The following is a 15,017-nucleotide window of genomic DNA, read 5'->3' on the forward strand; positions in this document are numbered from 1 at the left end:
AAAAATTATAAAATCGCAAAATACTTTCAAATACTACTTTATTTTGGACATACTTATGCTATAATTTAGTTTGTTTCCTAGTTTACACAATGTTATGAGGCACATTTGTGTTATCAATGAATAGTTTAATATTTTGCGTTGTTTAATGAAGCGAACTCATTTTCTTTCTGGCCAATGAAAATCGTCGTAGCGTTTGACCGCCCGTTTCTCATAGCAACATATCCACAATGGCGTATCTTGCCTGTGATGCATAGTTTGAACGTAGAATTCTAAAAGAGAGCTCGTAGTTTTGCGAAGATGTCTACCGGGAAGCCCAAAAAACATCTCGCACCTGGGTAATTCTGATTATGTCATTCTCCCCGGTTAACATTTTCCATTTGAAGGTGTTATTTCTTCTATGTAAACTTATGACTGTAGAGTTCTGACAATATTTTGTATTTTTTGTTCACCTTTGAAGGCGATGGTAACGAATGTTAGGGGGTACTGGGGGTATAAACATCAAATGACGTTCAAAATTTTGGTTAACTTCGAAAGTGTTTTCTTTATGGTTAAATATGAACGAAGTATTCTCCGTGAACTGTGTAAAATGAACAAATCTTGAAATATGTTTAGCAGTATCGATACAGGAATAATATTTGTGATTTTGCTGTTGATTTCCAAACAGTGGAAATGTTTTGTTTAACGGTCAGTTACACGAACAAAATGAAAAGTAACTTGAAATGAAATAGAATTAAATACCACAACAGTACTGAAATGACTAGATTTATTTGGCTGATGTAGCATAATATGCTATATTATCACTGTAGTTAATTTAAGATGTATCGTAGAGGTGCATGCTTACGACCCTATTAACTATGTCATACCCAAAATGTTTCTTGTTCTATGTTCAACTTTTATGACACAACAATTAGGATTGATCGATGCTGATTTTCTTTACCAAGTTTGGTAAACAAAGTGACTGCCATTATTAACTCAAAGGCAGGCAACTGTATATTATCGCGATATGGCTATTTTGTGGTATGATGCGTGTAAAATATGCACTTTACATCACTTCCTGTTTTGGATTATGCATAATCGGTATGCATACAACCTAGGTTTGGTCATGGGACTTCGTACAAACAAATTTACTCTTTTCAAATCAATTTCAAATGGAGGTAGGGGTAATTCCACTTCAAAAACATTTCAGAAACTATCATAGAAAAATTAACGTGTATGCTTACAAGTAGCTGTGACATACAGCAACAAGTCCTGTATTCAATCAACAGATGAAATATCATGCTTAAATTTGCATAAGTAAACAGTCGACAGGGGCTGTGATTACAAGATTTACCGATACTGCTATAATATAGAGCCTGCGATAGTATAGAGTCATTCTAAAGATAGATAGATAGCCCGCGATAATATAGAGTCATACTTATAGATAATAGATAAATAGTATGGCACAAATGCTACATTAATAAATAATAATATTATTATAATAATAAATAAGAGCACAAATAATATATGTAAGTACTTGCAAAGTAAAATGATAATTAGTTATATGCAATATAAGAAATACCAGTAATGATAAATTATTTAATCATGTAAAAATGTATCAAGTTAAAGTTTTATGTGATAAAATAATAGGTATGAATATATTGAAAAGTTTGCCTGATAAATTGATAACGTGTAATACATAGGTATATTGCTAAGTTACAGATAAGTTGTAATACAATTTATTGGTAGTTTGACCATACACTGATGCATCGGTGGATCATGACTTTTTTACTTCTCGATACAAGTATCATTCACAGTCGCACACTAAGTAAAAAATATTGATTCTAACCTTAAACGTTTGCTTTAATAACTGTTACATTAAACACTAATTAATTGTGAAAATTAGCTGTGAAACTGATTCTAACTTGACACTGCCAACTGTAAATCATCAGTGTCAAAGTCGAGATTTGGTTGACAACAAATGCATAATGGGTGAGAACGCATACATGAATATCCTTGTGCAAGATAAAACCAGTTTGCGACTTTAACCACTAGTTCTGTTCTGCCTTGTAAGCTCTGTTTATTTATGTATCCATATGATAACACTAAAGTGAACAAAGAAATGATTGTAAGAGCCATGTTTGGGCTATTTGACTCAAAATTGTTTATGGCACAGCCTGTAAGACTGTATGAAACATGAAACTATAGACATGATATCAGGGGCGGTCGGGTAGCTGGGTTGTTAACGCGCTGCTCGTCACACAGAAGACCCGAGTTCAATTCCCGACATGGGTACAATGTGTGAAGCCCATTTCTGGTGTCCCCTGCCATGATATTGCTGGAATATTGCTAAAAGTGAGGTAAAACCAAAACTCACTCACTCACTCACGACATAATATCAAGAAGGAAATACACTAAGCGTAGAGTCAATAAATAGTAGACTGCACCATAAAAGGTTTGTAGCTTAACAACACTAGTTGTGGCTTTTAATTATTCATTTTCAATCTAAAGTAAAATGTGAAAATAATTGTTTTTGTGTCATGGCATAGATGATGGGCAGTGTTACAAGACAAGAGCATGTGTAGCATGGTTCTAGTTAATCAATTTCATCAATTATTGATTGATTGATTTTAGCTTTCAACCAAGGAATTAATCATGATATTTGCAATCCATTTCCTTCCAATTATACAAGTTAATTTTGATGAATTTGTGAGTGAAATATATAAGTACTGTTGCAATGTTGCCTAGATGTGATTATGTTGCAGAGTTTAGTAAGAGTCAAGACATTTGCTATTTTATTGATATTTACATGACAAAAACAGATATTATTATTTTTCTATTCTCGTTTATGATTGATCAGGAATTGAATTTGGATTTCTTTTTCAAATCAGATTATCAGTCTCCTTCTCAACACCTTAGCAGAGGCAATTTATGCAGGCTTTTAATTTGTAAACGTTCAGTGTGGGAGCCTAAACGTCATATGCAGTTGCATTCATCAGCAGGGATGTATCAAGGCTTCCAAACTAAGTGCCCTTGGAAGTCAAATTGGGAAAAATGTGTTTTACCTTCTTTGTCTTAAATTTAAAGGTATTGTAACATTGAATTCAATGCCATAATGCAAAACTGAACATTAAAACTCTCTTGTTCTTTATCAGTCTTAGGGGCGGTCAGGTAGCCTAGTGGTTAAAGTGTTCGCTCATCATGCCGAAGAGACGGGTTCGATTCCCGACATGGGTACAATATGTGAAGCCCATTTCTGGTGTCCCCTGCCGTGATATTGCTGGAATATTGCTAAAAGCGGCGCTAAACCATACTCTCACTCACTCACTCACTCACTCACTCACTCACTCATGTTATCAGTGATATATGGGCCATCTCTACAAAGCCATAACATTAGTTTTAACTAAGGTGATTTTTTTAATATGTGTCACAGTGCGTTTGGAAAATACTTGCATATTGCAATTTTCAAAATCATGCATATTTTTGTCTTGTTGGAAAAGTTTACATAAGAGACCAATCGATTTGAAATTTTGATATTCAGAAATTAGCAACTGTTTTCATTGATTGAAGAAGCGAAACTATTCGTGACCAACTTCCTAAATATAATGGGTCTATACCACATGCTTTGTGACCATAGCAACATCCAACAAAATAGTGAACAATTACAAAGTTGTCAAAAATGTGAGATGGAAGGTTATCTTTCATTCAGGTTTCTTATGCAACAGATGAAAGAACACATGCAATATATTGTGGTTCATATCGCAATACAATTATGAATCCTTATTACAATAAATTAGAATATGAAGGTCAGGCCACTACCCATCACTGGTAACAATATTAACATATAAATATCACAGCCTGATAGAGAGAGAGAATTTGTAATTCATATTTGGGAACTTATGTTGACATCTGTTGTAGACCTAAATATCAGCCTCTGATAATGATATTAGAACATACCATCTTCCCAAGGCAAGTGAGTAAACTGACTATAAAAGTCCGGTTCGTAAAGTGTCATGCAGATTTCGGTCGACTGCAGGATTTGCAAAGCATGTGCACCGCTAACTTGTTGTCAACAGATATTTTCATGCTTTTAATCAAGGTGCTCACGTGATTTGATGCACCTCGCGATGTAACACTCGTTTTATCACAATATAGATCTTGATTATCGATCAGATTGTCTTGACTGGGCGTCACCGTTTTGTTTGAAGCAAATGCATGTGATACGAGAGGTTGAATCTGATTGGTCAATAGGAGAGGCATAGAAATGACATGACTCGTAATAGCCACTGGTGGCGCTACGATCGAGCCCAGGAATTCCAGCCTAGTTCGCGCAAGGGTGGAAACTGGACTTTAATAGTCAGTTAACTCTCTTGACTTGGGAAGATGAGAACATGCATGTGTTTCAAATTCTAACCTAGATTTGATCATAGGAAATGACCTGTAAAGTTGCGAGTAAACGGAAGCTGATTCCTTTAGTTTCACTAATATCTTCTCCAAATTCTGATAGGATTTCAAAATGGCTGCTATGATGAGAACAGTAAGAATGTGACTTTGTGAGGGCCAGAGGTTAAAAATAGGAACTGTCAGTTGATCAAATTAAATATGTTTTAAGTGTTTACAATTTATTGCATTTGAGTGCCGATGACACTGTTTAAATCATTATGGTGTAGTTAAATTAAGCTCCAGGTGCCTGAAGAATGTAGGGACAGTCTAGTCTGAAGACTGAGACCAGTAAAAAAAATTCTGGTCTAGTAATATATGAAAAGATACTAGTCCATATCTACTCAGACTAGTGCCAAGAGACAAGTTCGGGCTAATAGACTCACCCAGACTGCATTTAGAATCATATTTTTATTGTGACATTATTCGTTGCATGTAGCCTGAGGTAACTGAAATTTTGAACAACTAAACACAACAAATGATGACTGAATGAACAGTAAGATTAACAAAATAAAATTTGAAGATTCAGAAATGGAAAGAGGTCTGTCTATCTATCTCAGTGCAAAGGAAGTGTGAAACATTCTGAATAACAACTGCTTGTTATCTGGCTCATTGTAAAATGATGTACACTCAACGTCACTGAGGTCAAGATGGATCTTCCTGTTCAACTGTTACTGGCACACTCATATTCCAGAAGCCACTCCTAAACATTTCTATGAGTGGTAGATTTCGGTTCTTTGTTGTTTTGTCTTTATAGACTTGAATAAAGTTGTTTATTAATATGTTTTAAGAAAAAATATGAAGTTGATCTTGTAGTCTTTATCATTATGCAAGAGCAGTCACTATATGATTGGGGCAATGTTCACTATTGCAATTGTATTGCATAAATACCCCACACTATTGTAATAGTTTTACGATAGTATTAAACCAACTTTAAGGCTTGATAATTATAAAAATCAATGTGAAAATAATGAATATGAAGACTTCAAGTATTGCTGACAGTGTCAAAGTTAGCCATTTTCCTCCCTATTGCTACCCAAACTAAAGGGAAGTAACTCTAATCTGAAGTTGTAGTCCTTGCTAATCAGCATGGCAGGTTTGAAATTAAACCGTAAAGACTTAGTTTACTGATGCATAATTTAATATACTTATAACTAATAGTGACTATTGAAACTATAGATTGTCATGCATACTATAGACAATATTTTAAAATTCCTATCTGTATAGTACAATCATAGGACCAACTATTGCAATACATTGACAGTTTGGTATATTGTTACACTCCCATTATTCAATGTTTTAGCATGCAGCAAAACCCAGGGCAGAGCACAACATCTAAGAAGAGCATTGCCACTCATTCCATGTCCAGAAGCAAGTATGGGGGTGGAACGCGGAACACAGTCTTCGGGAGCTCCAGAAGCAACCTGGTGTCTTCCGCCAGTCGAAAGAGTGTCGGAGTGGCAGCCAGCGAGAAGTCAGTCAATGTCAAGATACCTGTTCAGGTGAGATTTTAATGGCATATCTTTTTACCTTCATGCCAAATAATCAGTTCTTTGTAGTATGTTATTGTTTTCCATTCAATGAGATATGAATAATGCACTTATAATTTCATTATTTAGTAGATTATTATCCTGTTTCTTTTTTCGAAAAGTATGGAATGTTTTCAGAATTTGATGAAAATTGCCTTATCAGCACAAATTGAATCTGACAAGTCTGAAAAAAATGGCATGATAGGTTTCCTCATCCTATAGACTACATACTAGATTACTTAGCTGAATCATGATCTGAGAGATAAAAAGACATGCATTCTCTCCTTCAGTGCAACTTTAGTCATGTATTTCAATGAGCTTCACATATTTGTTCGTCAGGGGCATGGGTTGCCCAGTCTAAGGCACCACAACTTGCTGTGCAGAGTTATGTCCCTTACTTATGCCAGAATAAGGAGTTCAAATCCATGATTCACCCTCATTTTTTTTCAAGGTTTGTCAGCACCATACCCATGCTCGTTGGCTTCATTAAAGTGGTATGCGTCTTGGACCTGCTTTATTTTATAGAGTTGTGTTTTGTCAGGAGTTATTATCGGTATCCCCTGGCAAGATGAAGAAGTACTGTAGATGGCGTGTTTTTATAATTTCAGGTGTTTGATGAGTCTGGGAATGATGTAACACCTATCTCGCTTCTGCACCTCGACCCTAGTGTGGTCAAGAAAAATCAGAGTAACCTTCTTGGTGACAGCTCAGGCGGAACAGTGAGTTAACAACTGACATTTTTGTCTGAATTTTCTATAAATCTGTGATTTTCCTGTTATTAACTTGTTTTACATGTCTTGCAAAGGAAGCATCAGTCTGCGCTCCTAAACAATTATTTTTTCCTTATCCCTCCACAACAGTATGCAATATTGCTTCTTGCTTCGATTATATAACAGTGTAGAACATTGGGAAAACATCAATCACAGGAACACACCCTCCGACCACCTCACTTCCAATAGCTCCTGTACTACTCATCATGTTTTCCCACGATCGCCTGTAGTGAATGGACGTGTTTGCTTCCACTTCGCTTTATGATTGGATTTGTTTGTCATTTCGGTTTGAATTGAATATGTTCCTATTTACATTTAGCTACAGGTCCCTAACCGTTCCTTATCAATAGATATATGAAATAACGGCTACTTACCTTACACATGCGCTGACTTGGTTGATGCATGTCATCGATCCCAATTGTGTGGATTGATGCTCATGATGTCAATCACTGGATTGGCTGGTCCAGACTCAATTATTTACAGACCATAATAGCTGGATCATATAGCTGGAATATTGCTGAGTGCGGCGTAAAATAACAAACCAACCTACCAACCATTTCTTTCCCTGCCATTGTTCACATAATTTTCGGGACGTGCATGCTCCATTTTGGTGTCCGTTTCTTGTGTTTTTATACCTCCCTAGTATAAACGCGAAAGCTGCCTTTCGGTTAATGTTCAGGATATATTCCATTTTATTCTCTTTCTGTTGTAGATTATGAGATATTATGGATGATGTGATCATTTAGGAGATGGTGTCGGGGGATGACGAAAACCCTGGCCATCTTGGAAAGTGTTTGTGGAGAGGCAAGGGAAGAAATCGGCTCATGATCCCCACAGCCTTTGCCCTGACTGCAGGGTCCCCTGCTCCTTGGACTAGCGGTGCTCTGAGTGGGCCTACTTATTCTCCGACCTTTACAACATTTACCTAGCTAAACTTCGGAAAAGGGCTAACCAACATCTACAGCGCCAGACTTTGAACCCCTCATATCTGTTTGCTCCAGAACTTGTCCCACGGGTACTACGATGGCACCTGTCATAACTACTTCTAGTGCGATGTCACCTTGCCTTCTGTCGTCTGCCACTGATGTCTCTTGGCAAGTCCCACCTAGCATCCCATCGTGTCAGTCAATCTGGAGCCATCAGGCGCATGCACCTAGCCAGGTGCCACCTACCTTCCCGGCTCCTCTCCTAGCCCATCCTCACTTGGTGCAGGTGCCTCCTCAAGCGTTTCTCCACTTGCCTCATTAGACATCGTTTACAGGTGCGGCTACAGGATTATCAGCCTTAGATGTTTTGTTATCACCCTGCTTGTCCACAGCCATTCCAGGTGCCCCCACCTGGCCTACCCTGTTTTATTCACATCAAGCTCTTCTGCCACATTGCTGTCTGCTTGGGCTACCCCACTACTTCAGTCGTCACCTGTCACGCCTGATCAGGCATCTTGGGATGCTTGTGCCTCTGGCTCTCCTGCTCGTCATTCCCGATCCCTTTCGCCATCTCCTGACAGGGTTTCCAAGCATGTGTGTTCTTTGCTGAGGGCATCTTCTTATTTTTCGGCGCCTAGCGTGGCTGCCTCTAAAGCTGAGGAGCATCCACTCTACACCTCTAAGGATCAGATCCTCTGGATCATGGATGTTCTTGAACTTGAGGAGCCTGTCTCACTGACTTGTGCAAAATGCTCTTTCGATCCCAGGGTACTACGCCATCTTACATGGTCAATGTTCATCATTTGGTCGACGGTATTCCAGCGCAGCAGGCTTTGGATAAGGTAGCCTTTAAGGGTTCGCTTCCCAAACCTGCCATCATGTATCCCCGCTTTAAATTACATGGGATTTTATATTTCCAACTTCCGCACCTCCCTTTGATGCAGACAATGCTAAAACTGCTCTCACTTTTGGGTGAAATCATTTGCTCTTGGAGGACTTAGTTCAGCTCCTTATGCAGGCCACAGGCTCCCCCCGCCTTATGTGTCGCCAGGCCTATATTGAGGAGGTTGGTTGGCGCCCGTCTCTCTTGTTTGCGTTATGAAGTCAACCCTGGTCATCCGAGAAGCTTTTCAATAACAAGGTTCAGGAATTCTCTCTCCACTGCTCAGGCCGAAGCCATTGTTCAGGCATTGCAGATCTGTATTACCCACCCGGATACCCAGTACATGCGGAGGATGTCATATCAACTTAAGGCTAAACACCTCCGTCTCGCTCAACTTTACTCTAACCTTCATCACAGGCCGGGTCTTCCCTGTTGTCAAGGGGTCGCACTCAGCCCTCCTCGGGTGCTGGGTACAGGGGCGTTGGACGACTCTCCGGCACCCGGCGCTATCTGCAGTGACACTCTTTACTAGTTGCCCCTCCTCATGACTCCTGTCAGCGGTCGCCTCCAGTTGTTCTGGAAAAATAATACCCTTAATTGCACAACCACCTCTGTTCCCCCTACAACTACCATACCCGGATGGGCACATGGAGCCTTTACAGGACAACATTCGGATCCTTTAAGGACAAGGGGGCTTTAGAGCTCCTATCTCCAACAGATCTTACTCCATTGATGGACACTTGTGTCGAAATTCTCTGTCTTCATTCCTACGTACCACCTGTTTCTGGATGCATCAAATGAAGGGATGGGGCCCATCTCTGAGGCCTCTGTGCCTCAGGATTTGTGACTGCCCTGTTTTTCCACAGGCGCATCAAATGTCTGGCGTTCCAAGCAGCCATATTGGCCATTCAGACCAACGATGGACAACGTCTCGGCCGCTTATTACATCAACCGACAGGGATCCACTCACGCACAGACTCTCCTGGACCTCATGTTTGCGTTCTATCATCTCATAGTTGAAATCCTGTTGGAGGTGAGAGCTCCTCACATTCTGGGCTTTTCTCGCCCCAGTCAGTCAGCTCCCATGGAGCAGCAGTTATACCCGAATGTTTTCCAGATGATTTGCCTGACCTTCTGCAACCCAAAAGTTGACTTGTTCCCCACACGTTACAACCACCAGCTTCAGACATTTGTATCATCATGACCGCTTTTGCTTGGGATCACGACGCACTCAACATCGAGTGGAACAGTGTTTCCACTTCTGGCGCTGCTTCCCAATGTTCTAAAAAAACTGGCATCTACAGTAAACAACTAGATTCTTTTGGTCGCGCTTTTATATTGGCCCAGTCGGAAATGGGACTTAAAACTCCCTATCTTTCTCGGTCTGCTTGCACATATACACATCAACCACACCCGTGCCTGAAGTCGTGGTATCTACGAGTTTGGTCCATTTGCAGAACGCATTAACAGCTAGGGTTTTCTCTACAGCAGTGGCTCTTGCTATTCGCCATACACACTGCCCTTCTACAGCCTCCGTATATGACCAGAAAAGGTTATCTTTCAAGGCTTATTGTCGCCAACATGATATGGATACTACTGTGGATGCTACCCTGTTCATGGCTGATTTCTTTCTGAAAACATTTGACAGGCGGTACCGTAGGGGTGAAACGATATATCGGCACACCATCTGATGATAAGATTCATGATACATTTTTTCTGTATTGATACAGGACGATACACTTGCTGAAGTGAATTACTTACAGCTCGTTTAATGACCCCTGGCTTTTTTTTTTCAGTCTAGTCTAGTCTGTGCTCTAGCCCTCCCACTCAATTGGAAATACGGATGTGCAGTTGATCCAACCCGCCATCCTACTGTGGGATAATTGCATACTGGAGTGGAGGGATAAGTTAAAAAATATCGGAATGACTGACCACCCTTCCATCCCCTCAACGTTTGGAACCTCTTGTCACTTGTCTACGGGCGTTAATGAGTAGTACAGGAGCGAGGTGGTCGGAGGGTGTGTTTAGTTTATTATTGTTTTCACAATGTTCTACACCGTTATATAATCGAAGCAAGAAGGAATATTGCTTACTGTCGAGAGGGATAAGTATATAAAAAAGGGGAGTGCTCTTATTCCCTATATTATGTCTTCAGTTGCCATTTCACTCCTGTGATAAGTTCTGTAGCAAGGACTCCAATCTCCAGTGTCTGTTTCTTGTATGAGGTAAATACGTTGGGGCTCAATTGACCACATTGGCGTGGAGAGGTCAGTATTTAGAAGAGTGACCTTGTTGTGGGGTGAGGTGAAATGGGGTTTAACATCGTGTCAAGATTATTGTGCAAAGTCTATTACCGTGGGCGTCAGTCGGTGGTTCTATATCTGGCCTCACCATAGCAAAAAACATTAAAAGATGGTACGTGTTGCTACCCTGCCTCACACACTCACACTCACTCACAGACAGACACTATTTACAGTAAAATTTAGTGAAAATCTGTAGTATATTATCAGCTAAGTACACTAGACCAAATGAAATGTTTTCTGACATTTCAGCCCACCGACCTATCCCAGGCATCACAGTCAATCTATGGCTTTGGTGGTACGGTAAACCAAAGTGCCTATGGTGGAGGCCCCTTCACAAGGTATGTCCAGGGTCAAAGGGGAACTAATCTAGGAACATAAACCTGGATTAGTTCCCCTTTATTTGCCTAGTATGAAGATTTTTTCATTACTAAAATTGTAACAAGATTCTGAGGGAAGCTGAACAAACTGTCCTCAAAATTTCTAATTGTATACCACATTTGTGAAGTAATAGCAAATTTAGTTTTTGAAAAATGTCTGGGATTACGAAATGATTTTTCACAATTTAAACATTTTGATTGTTATAAATAGTCAAAAATGTATAATGTTTATTGTACCTTTTTTCTTTTCACATGTTACAGAGCTCCAGATAAGCTGCGTATCTGCGTGAAATACGCATCAGAAATGCAGAAATACACAGTAAAATATAATCCAAGCGTATCAAATACGCAACGAACATTACAGATACGCTACAAAAATAAAACATCATCAAAATATTGTGAAGTAACCCTGCGTATTCGATTAGCAAATCAGCAACTTATTTTGAAATTATAAAGGGGCATTCCGTCAACCTTGCCAAACTCCACGATGACAGTTACATCATGATCATTTGCCATCACTCTTGTGGAAGTATCGTGGTATTTTTGAGTCCTATAAAGCTCTCGAACCCACACGACACCAGTTTGCAGGAACTAGATGAATAGTGTTTTTAAATATTTAACTTAAATACCCACATGTGTAAAAACTAGTGGGTAACAGAAATTTGAATACGCAGGTAGAATTACTGATACCCAATGATTTTAAAATGCATGGGTAAAAAACCCACAACACCAAAATCTTATCTGGAGCTCTGTGTTAACAGATCTGTAAACAGAAACTTATATATACTTGTTTTGCAGGTCTGTATTCAGCCAGTCCTATGACACAGGGACAGAGTCGGGAGCTGATGACGAACACGCTGATCTGTCAGCACCATGGGCAGGTGAGTCTTGCTCCTCACTACAGATAGCTGAAAGTAAAATTAAGAAATAGTAGTTTGATTGATTACTGCAACAATTGATTGAACTCTAAATGCATTGTAATTGACCGTGCTCTGATGGCAAGACATCAATGACCGATCATATTGATCACGTTGATATAGTTAGAATAATGCAAAGATGGTCTCAATAAAAAGTTTTGATTTACTGACAGATATCCGTCATCGTCGAGAGGAGGTGAAAGAAATACTAACAGAAATGGACCTGGAGAAGATGGTGGACCTGACACTGACGGAGACCGAGACAATATGGCTGCTAGACATGCCAGCTGTGTGCATCTCACTGGAGTCAGATGAGGCCGATCAGGTCAAGATGAGGAATGAGAAGTACCAGGAGGTGATAGCCAGATGGTTAAAGTGTTCACTCATCACATTGAAGACCTGTGTTTTGTTCCCACATGGGTACAATTTGTAAAACACGTTCTTACCCATTCCTGATTTGATCCTGTCTCAGAGATTCAGTGGACTATTTCCTAAATGCACATTGATATATTTTGTGATGTCTATCAAACTCTGTGTTGCAGCTGGTGAAGAGTCGTGTTGGCAATGACAGATATGCAGAGAGAGGCATGAACACTTTCAACGAGCCGCCAAAGTCCAAGAATATTCAGACAACAAAGATTTTATACAATGTAAGAAATCACTTCAATACATGACTGAAACAAAATTTCATAAAGTTGGGTCTGTAATGAATGATGAAGATGACAGGTTCATTGGCACAGTCCTATGTCCTGTAGCTCCATTACCCAAGAATCTGTGCAGCCTCTTTTTCATGTATGTCACTATTATTAATTAACCAATGAGCAGAGGTCTGGTTCCTGTGAGAGGGAAGGCAGCCAATATTCAGACCAATCAGTGCTCAGATTACATCACCCAGCAGACCCTTGAAGATCTGGGGTAGAATAGGTTTTCCAACAACCAATGCTTTAGGTAAAAGGCGACCATGATTGTTGTAAGAGGCGACAAATGGGATTGAGTGGTCAGGCTCGCTGACTTGGTTGATGCATGTCATTGTATCCTAATTGCACGGATCGATGCCCATGATGTCAATCACTGGATTGTCTGTTCCAGACTCAATTATTTACAGATCGCCGTCATATGGCTGGAATATTGTTTAGTGAGTCATTAAACAACAAACAAACATTACCCAGCCACCAATGTTTCTTCCTTGAAAACAGCATGTTCCATGGTCCTGCGACCATCTGCTCTACTCAAAGTCAGGCAATGGTAGAGTTTGCACTGAGAGGGCTCATTTGATGTACATGGGTTCCAAAAGGCTGCATTTCATAGGTTAACTGACCTTACACATGCATGACTACACCACTGCACTGTATGTGTTCACGGGTGATGGAGGAACATTGTCAGTATTGTCAGGATCAGGGTTATAAATGTACATCATCATCACTCCTCATCATCTCCACAATCATCAGGGGCACGAGTGGCCCATTTGTCTAAGGTGCCGCAATTCGCTGTGCAGAGTTGTGACCCTTGGGCACACCAGAAACCTATGATTATAGGTGCGAATCTAGGTTTGCCCCAATTGTGTTGCTAGGTTTGTCAGCACCATACCCGTGCTCGTGGGTTTCACCGAAGGGGTAAACGTCTGAGACCTAGATCACTTCGGGCTTTCCTCCTACGTTAAGCTGACACACCGCGATATAGCTGGAATATTGTTAAAAGCGGCGTTAAACCCAACTCACTCACTCACTCACTCATACACTCACTCATACACTCACTCATACACTCACTCACTCACTCCAGGTCATAGACAGGATTCATTTATATCAACTGCAAACAATAATGTTTTGGGTTTTTTGGCAATATCAAAATACATACAACAGAGAATGTTTATTTTTGTTTAAGTGTTTCGTGGTACTATCTCTAGTTTGAACCCCCTATGGTCAGATTAGACATTTTCTCGCCGCGAATAGCTGCAAGATTGCTGATTCGGCGTGAAGCAAAACTTACTCACTCACTAGTTTTAACCAACTCAGCTACATTTGTCATTGAATCACAACTTGAGAAATCTTTGAGAAATTTACTTGAATAAAATGTGTACCCTGTATTTATTGTCGAGTCTGGTCCTGACTGATATTCTAATGACGTTTTGGATATGTTAATTTTGAAATATTGGCTTCTCATGCCATCTTGTTGATTTGTCAACTGTTCAAGAACTTTTATGCATGTGATTTGTTTACTCAGGATGTGGGCATCTTGTCAACAACTTGGGACATGTATGACACATACGAGGCCATAGAGAAAGAAGCAAGAGGTGAGTACTAATGGTTACTTTCTGATGATACATATTACCGGAAAATTCTCTGAAATGACTCATGAGTCCTACTCAGAATAGACAGACATCTGTGAATGTTATTTTTATGAAATTTTATTTGTTATTACTTGGTCTATGGATCCACTGATCCTAAAAATCAGGAATGTGGAATTTTGTTTTATAGTTTTATGGCTTTTTTCATTTACTTCAGACATAATAAATATGAAATACAAAAAAATGCTTTGCTGCCTGACTCAGACAGATGTTACAAGCTCAGTGCTGTAACTGTAATTGTGAAAATACTATTCATGGCTTAACCATTTCTCCTAACAGTGTGGATTTGTTCCTATGTAAGTGCTATATAATAAAATATTTAAATTCCTGTCACACTTTATTAATGGGGTGGCCCAGTCGTCTTAGGCACCGCAATACGCCGTGCAGAGTTGCGTCCCTTGGAAACTCCAGAAACCTATGATTTTGGGTTTGAATCACGGTTCACCCTGATTATGTTACTAGGTTTGTAATGACCATACCCTTGCTCATCAGTTTTCACCAAAGTTGTAAATGTCTGGAACCTGCATCACTTCAGACTTAAAGCTGACATAC

General features: G+C 39.7%; 1 protein-coding gene across 1 annotated transcript in view; it reads left to right on the forward strand.

Annotated features, from left to right (window-relative positions):
• Positions 1 to 236: 236 nt before the first annotated feature.
• The window catches only part of LOC139478564 (dynein axonemal intermediate chain 4-like), a 33,376-nt gene continuing 18,595 nt past the window's right edge, over positions 237 to 15,017 (forward strand). The window contains exons 1-8 of the mRNA XM_071261097.1: positions 237 to 335; positions 5,720 to 5,918; positions 6,554 to 6,664; positions 11,077 to 11,165; positions 12,003 to 12,085; positions 12,295 to 12,476; positions 12,664 to 12,771; positions 14,342 to 14,411. Of these exons, the coding sequence (XP_071117198.1) occupies positions 298 to 335; positions 5,720 to 5,918; positions 6,554 to 6,664; positions 11,077 to 11,165; positions 12,003 to 12,085; positions 12,295 to 12,476; positions 12,664 to 12,771; positions 14,342 to 14,411 (880 nt within the window). The 5' untranslated portion in view covers positions 237 to 297. The remainder of the gene's footprint in view (positions 336 to 5,719; positions 5,919 to 6,553; positions 6,665 to 11,076; positions 11,166 to 12,002; positions 12,086 to 12,294; positions 12,477 to 12,663; positions 12,772 to 14,341; positions 14,412 to 15,017) is intronic.

The sequence above is a fragment of the Haliotis cracherodii genome, unplaced genomic scaffold, assembly GCF_022045235.1.
Source record: "Haliotis cracherodii isolate W230 unplaced genomic scaffold, xgHalCrac1.p SCAF_4, whole genome shotgun sequence".
In the NCBI taxonomy this organism is placed as follows: domain Eukaryota; kingdom Metazoa; phylum Mollusca; class Gastropoda; order Lepetellida; family Haliotidae; genus Haliotis; species Haliotis cracherodii.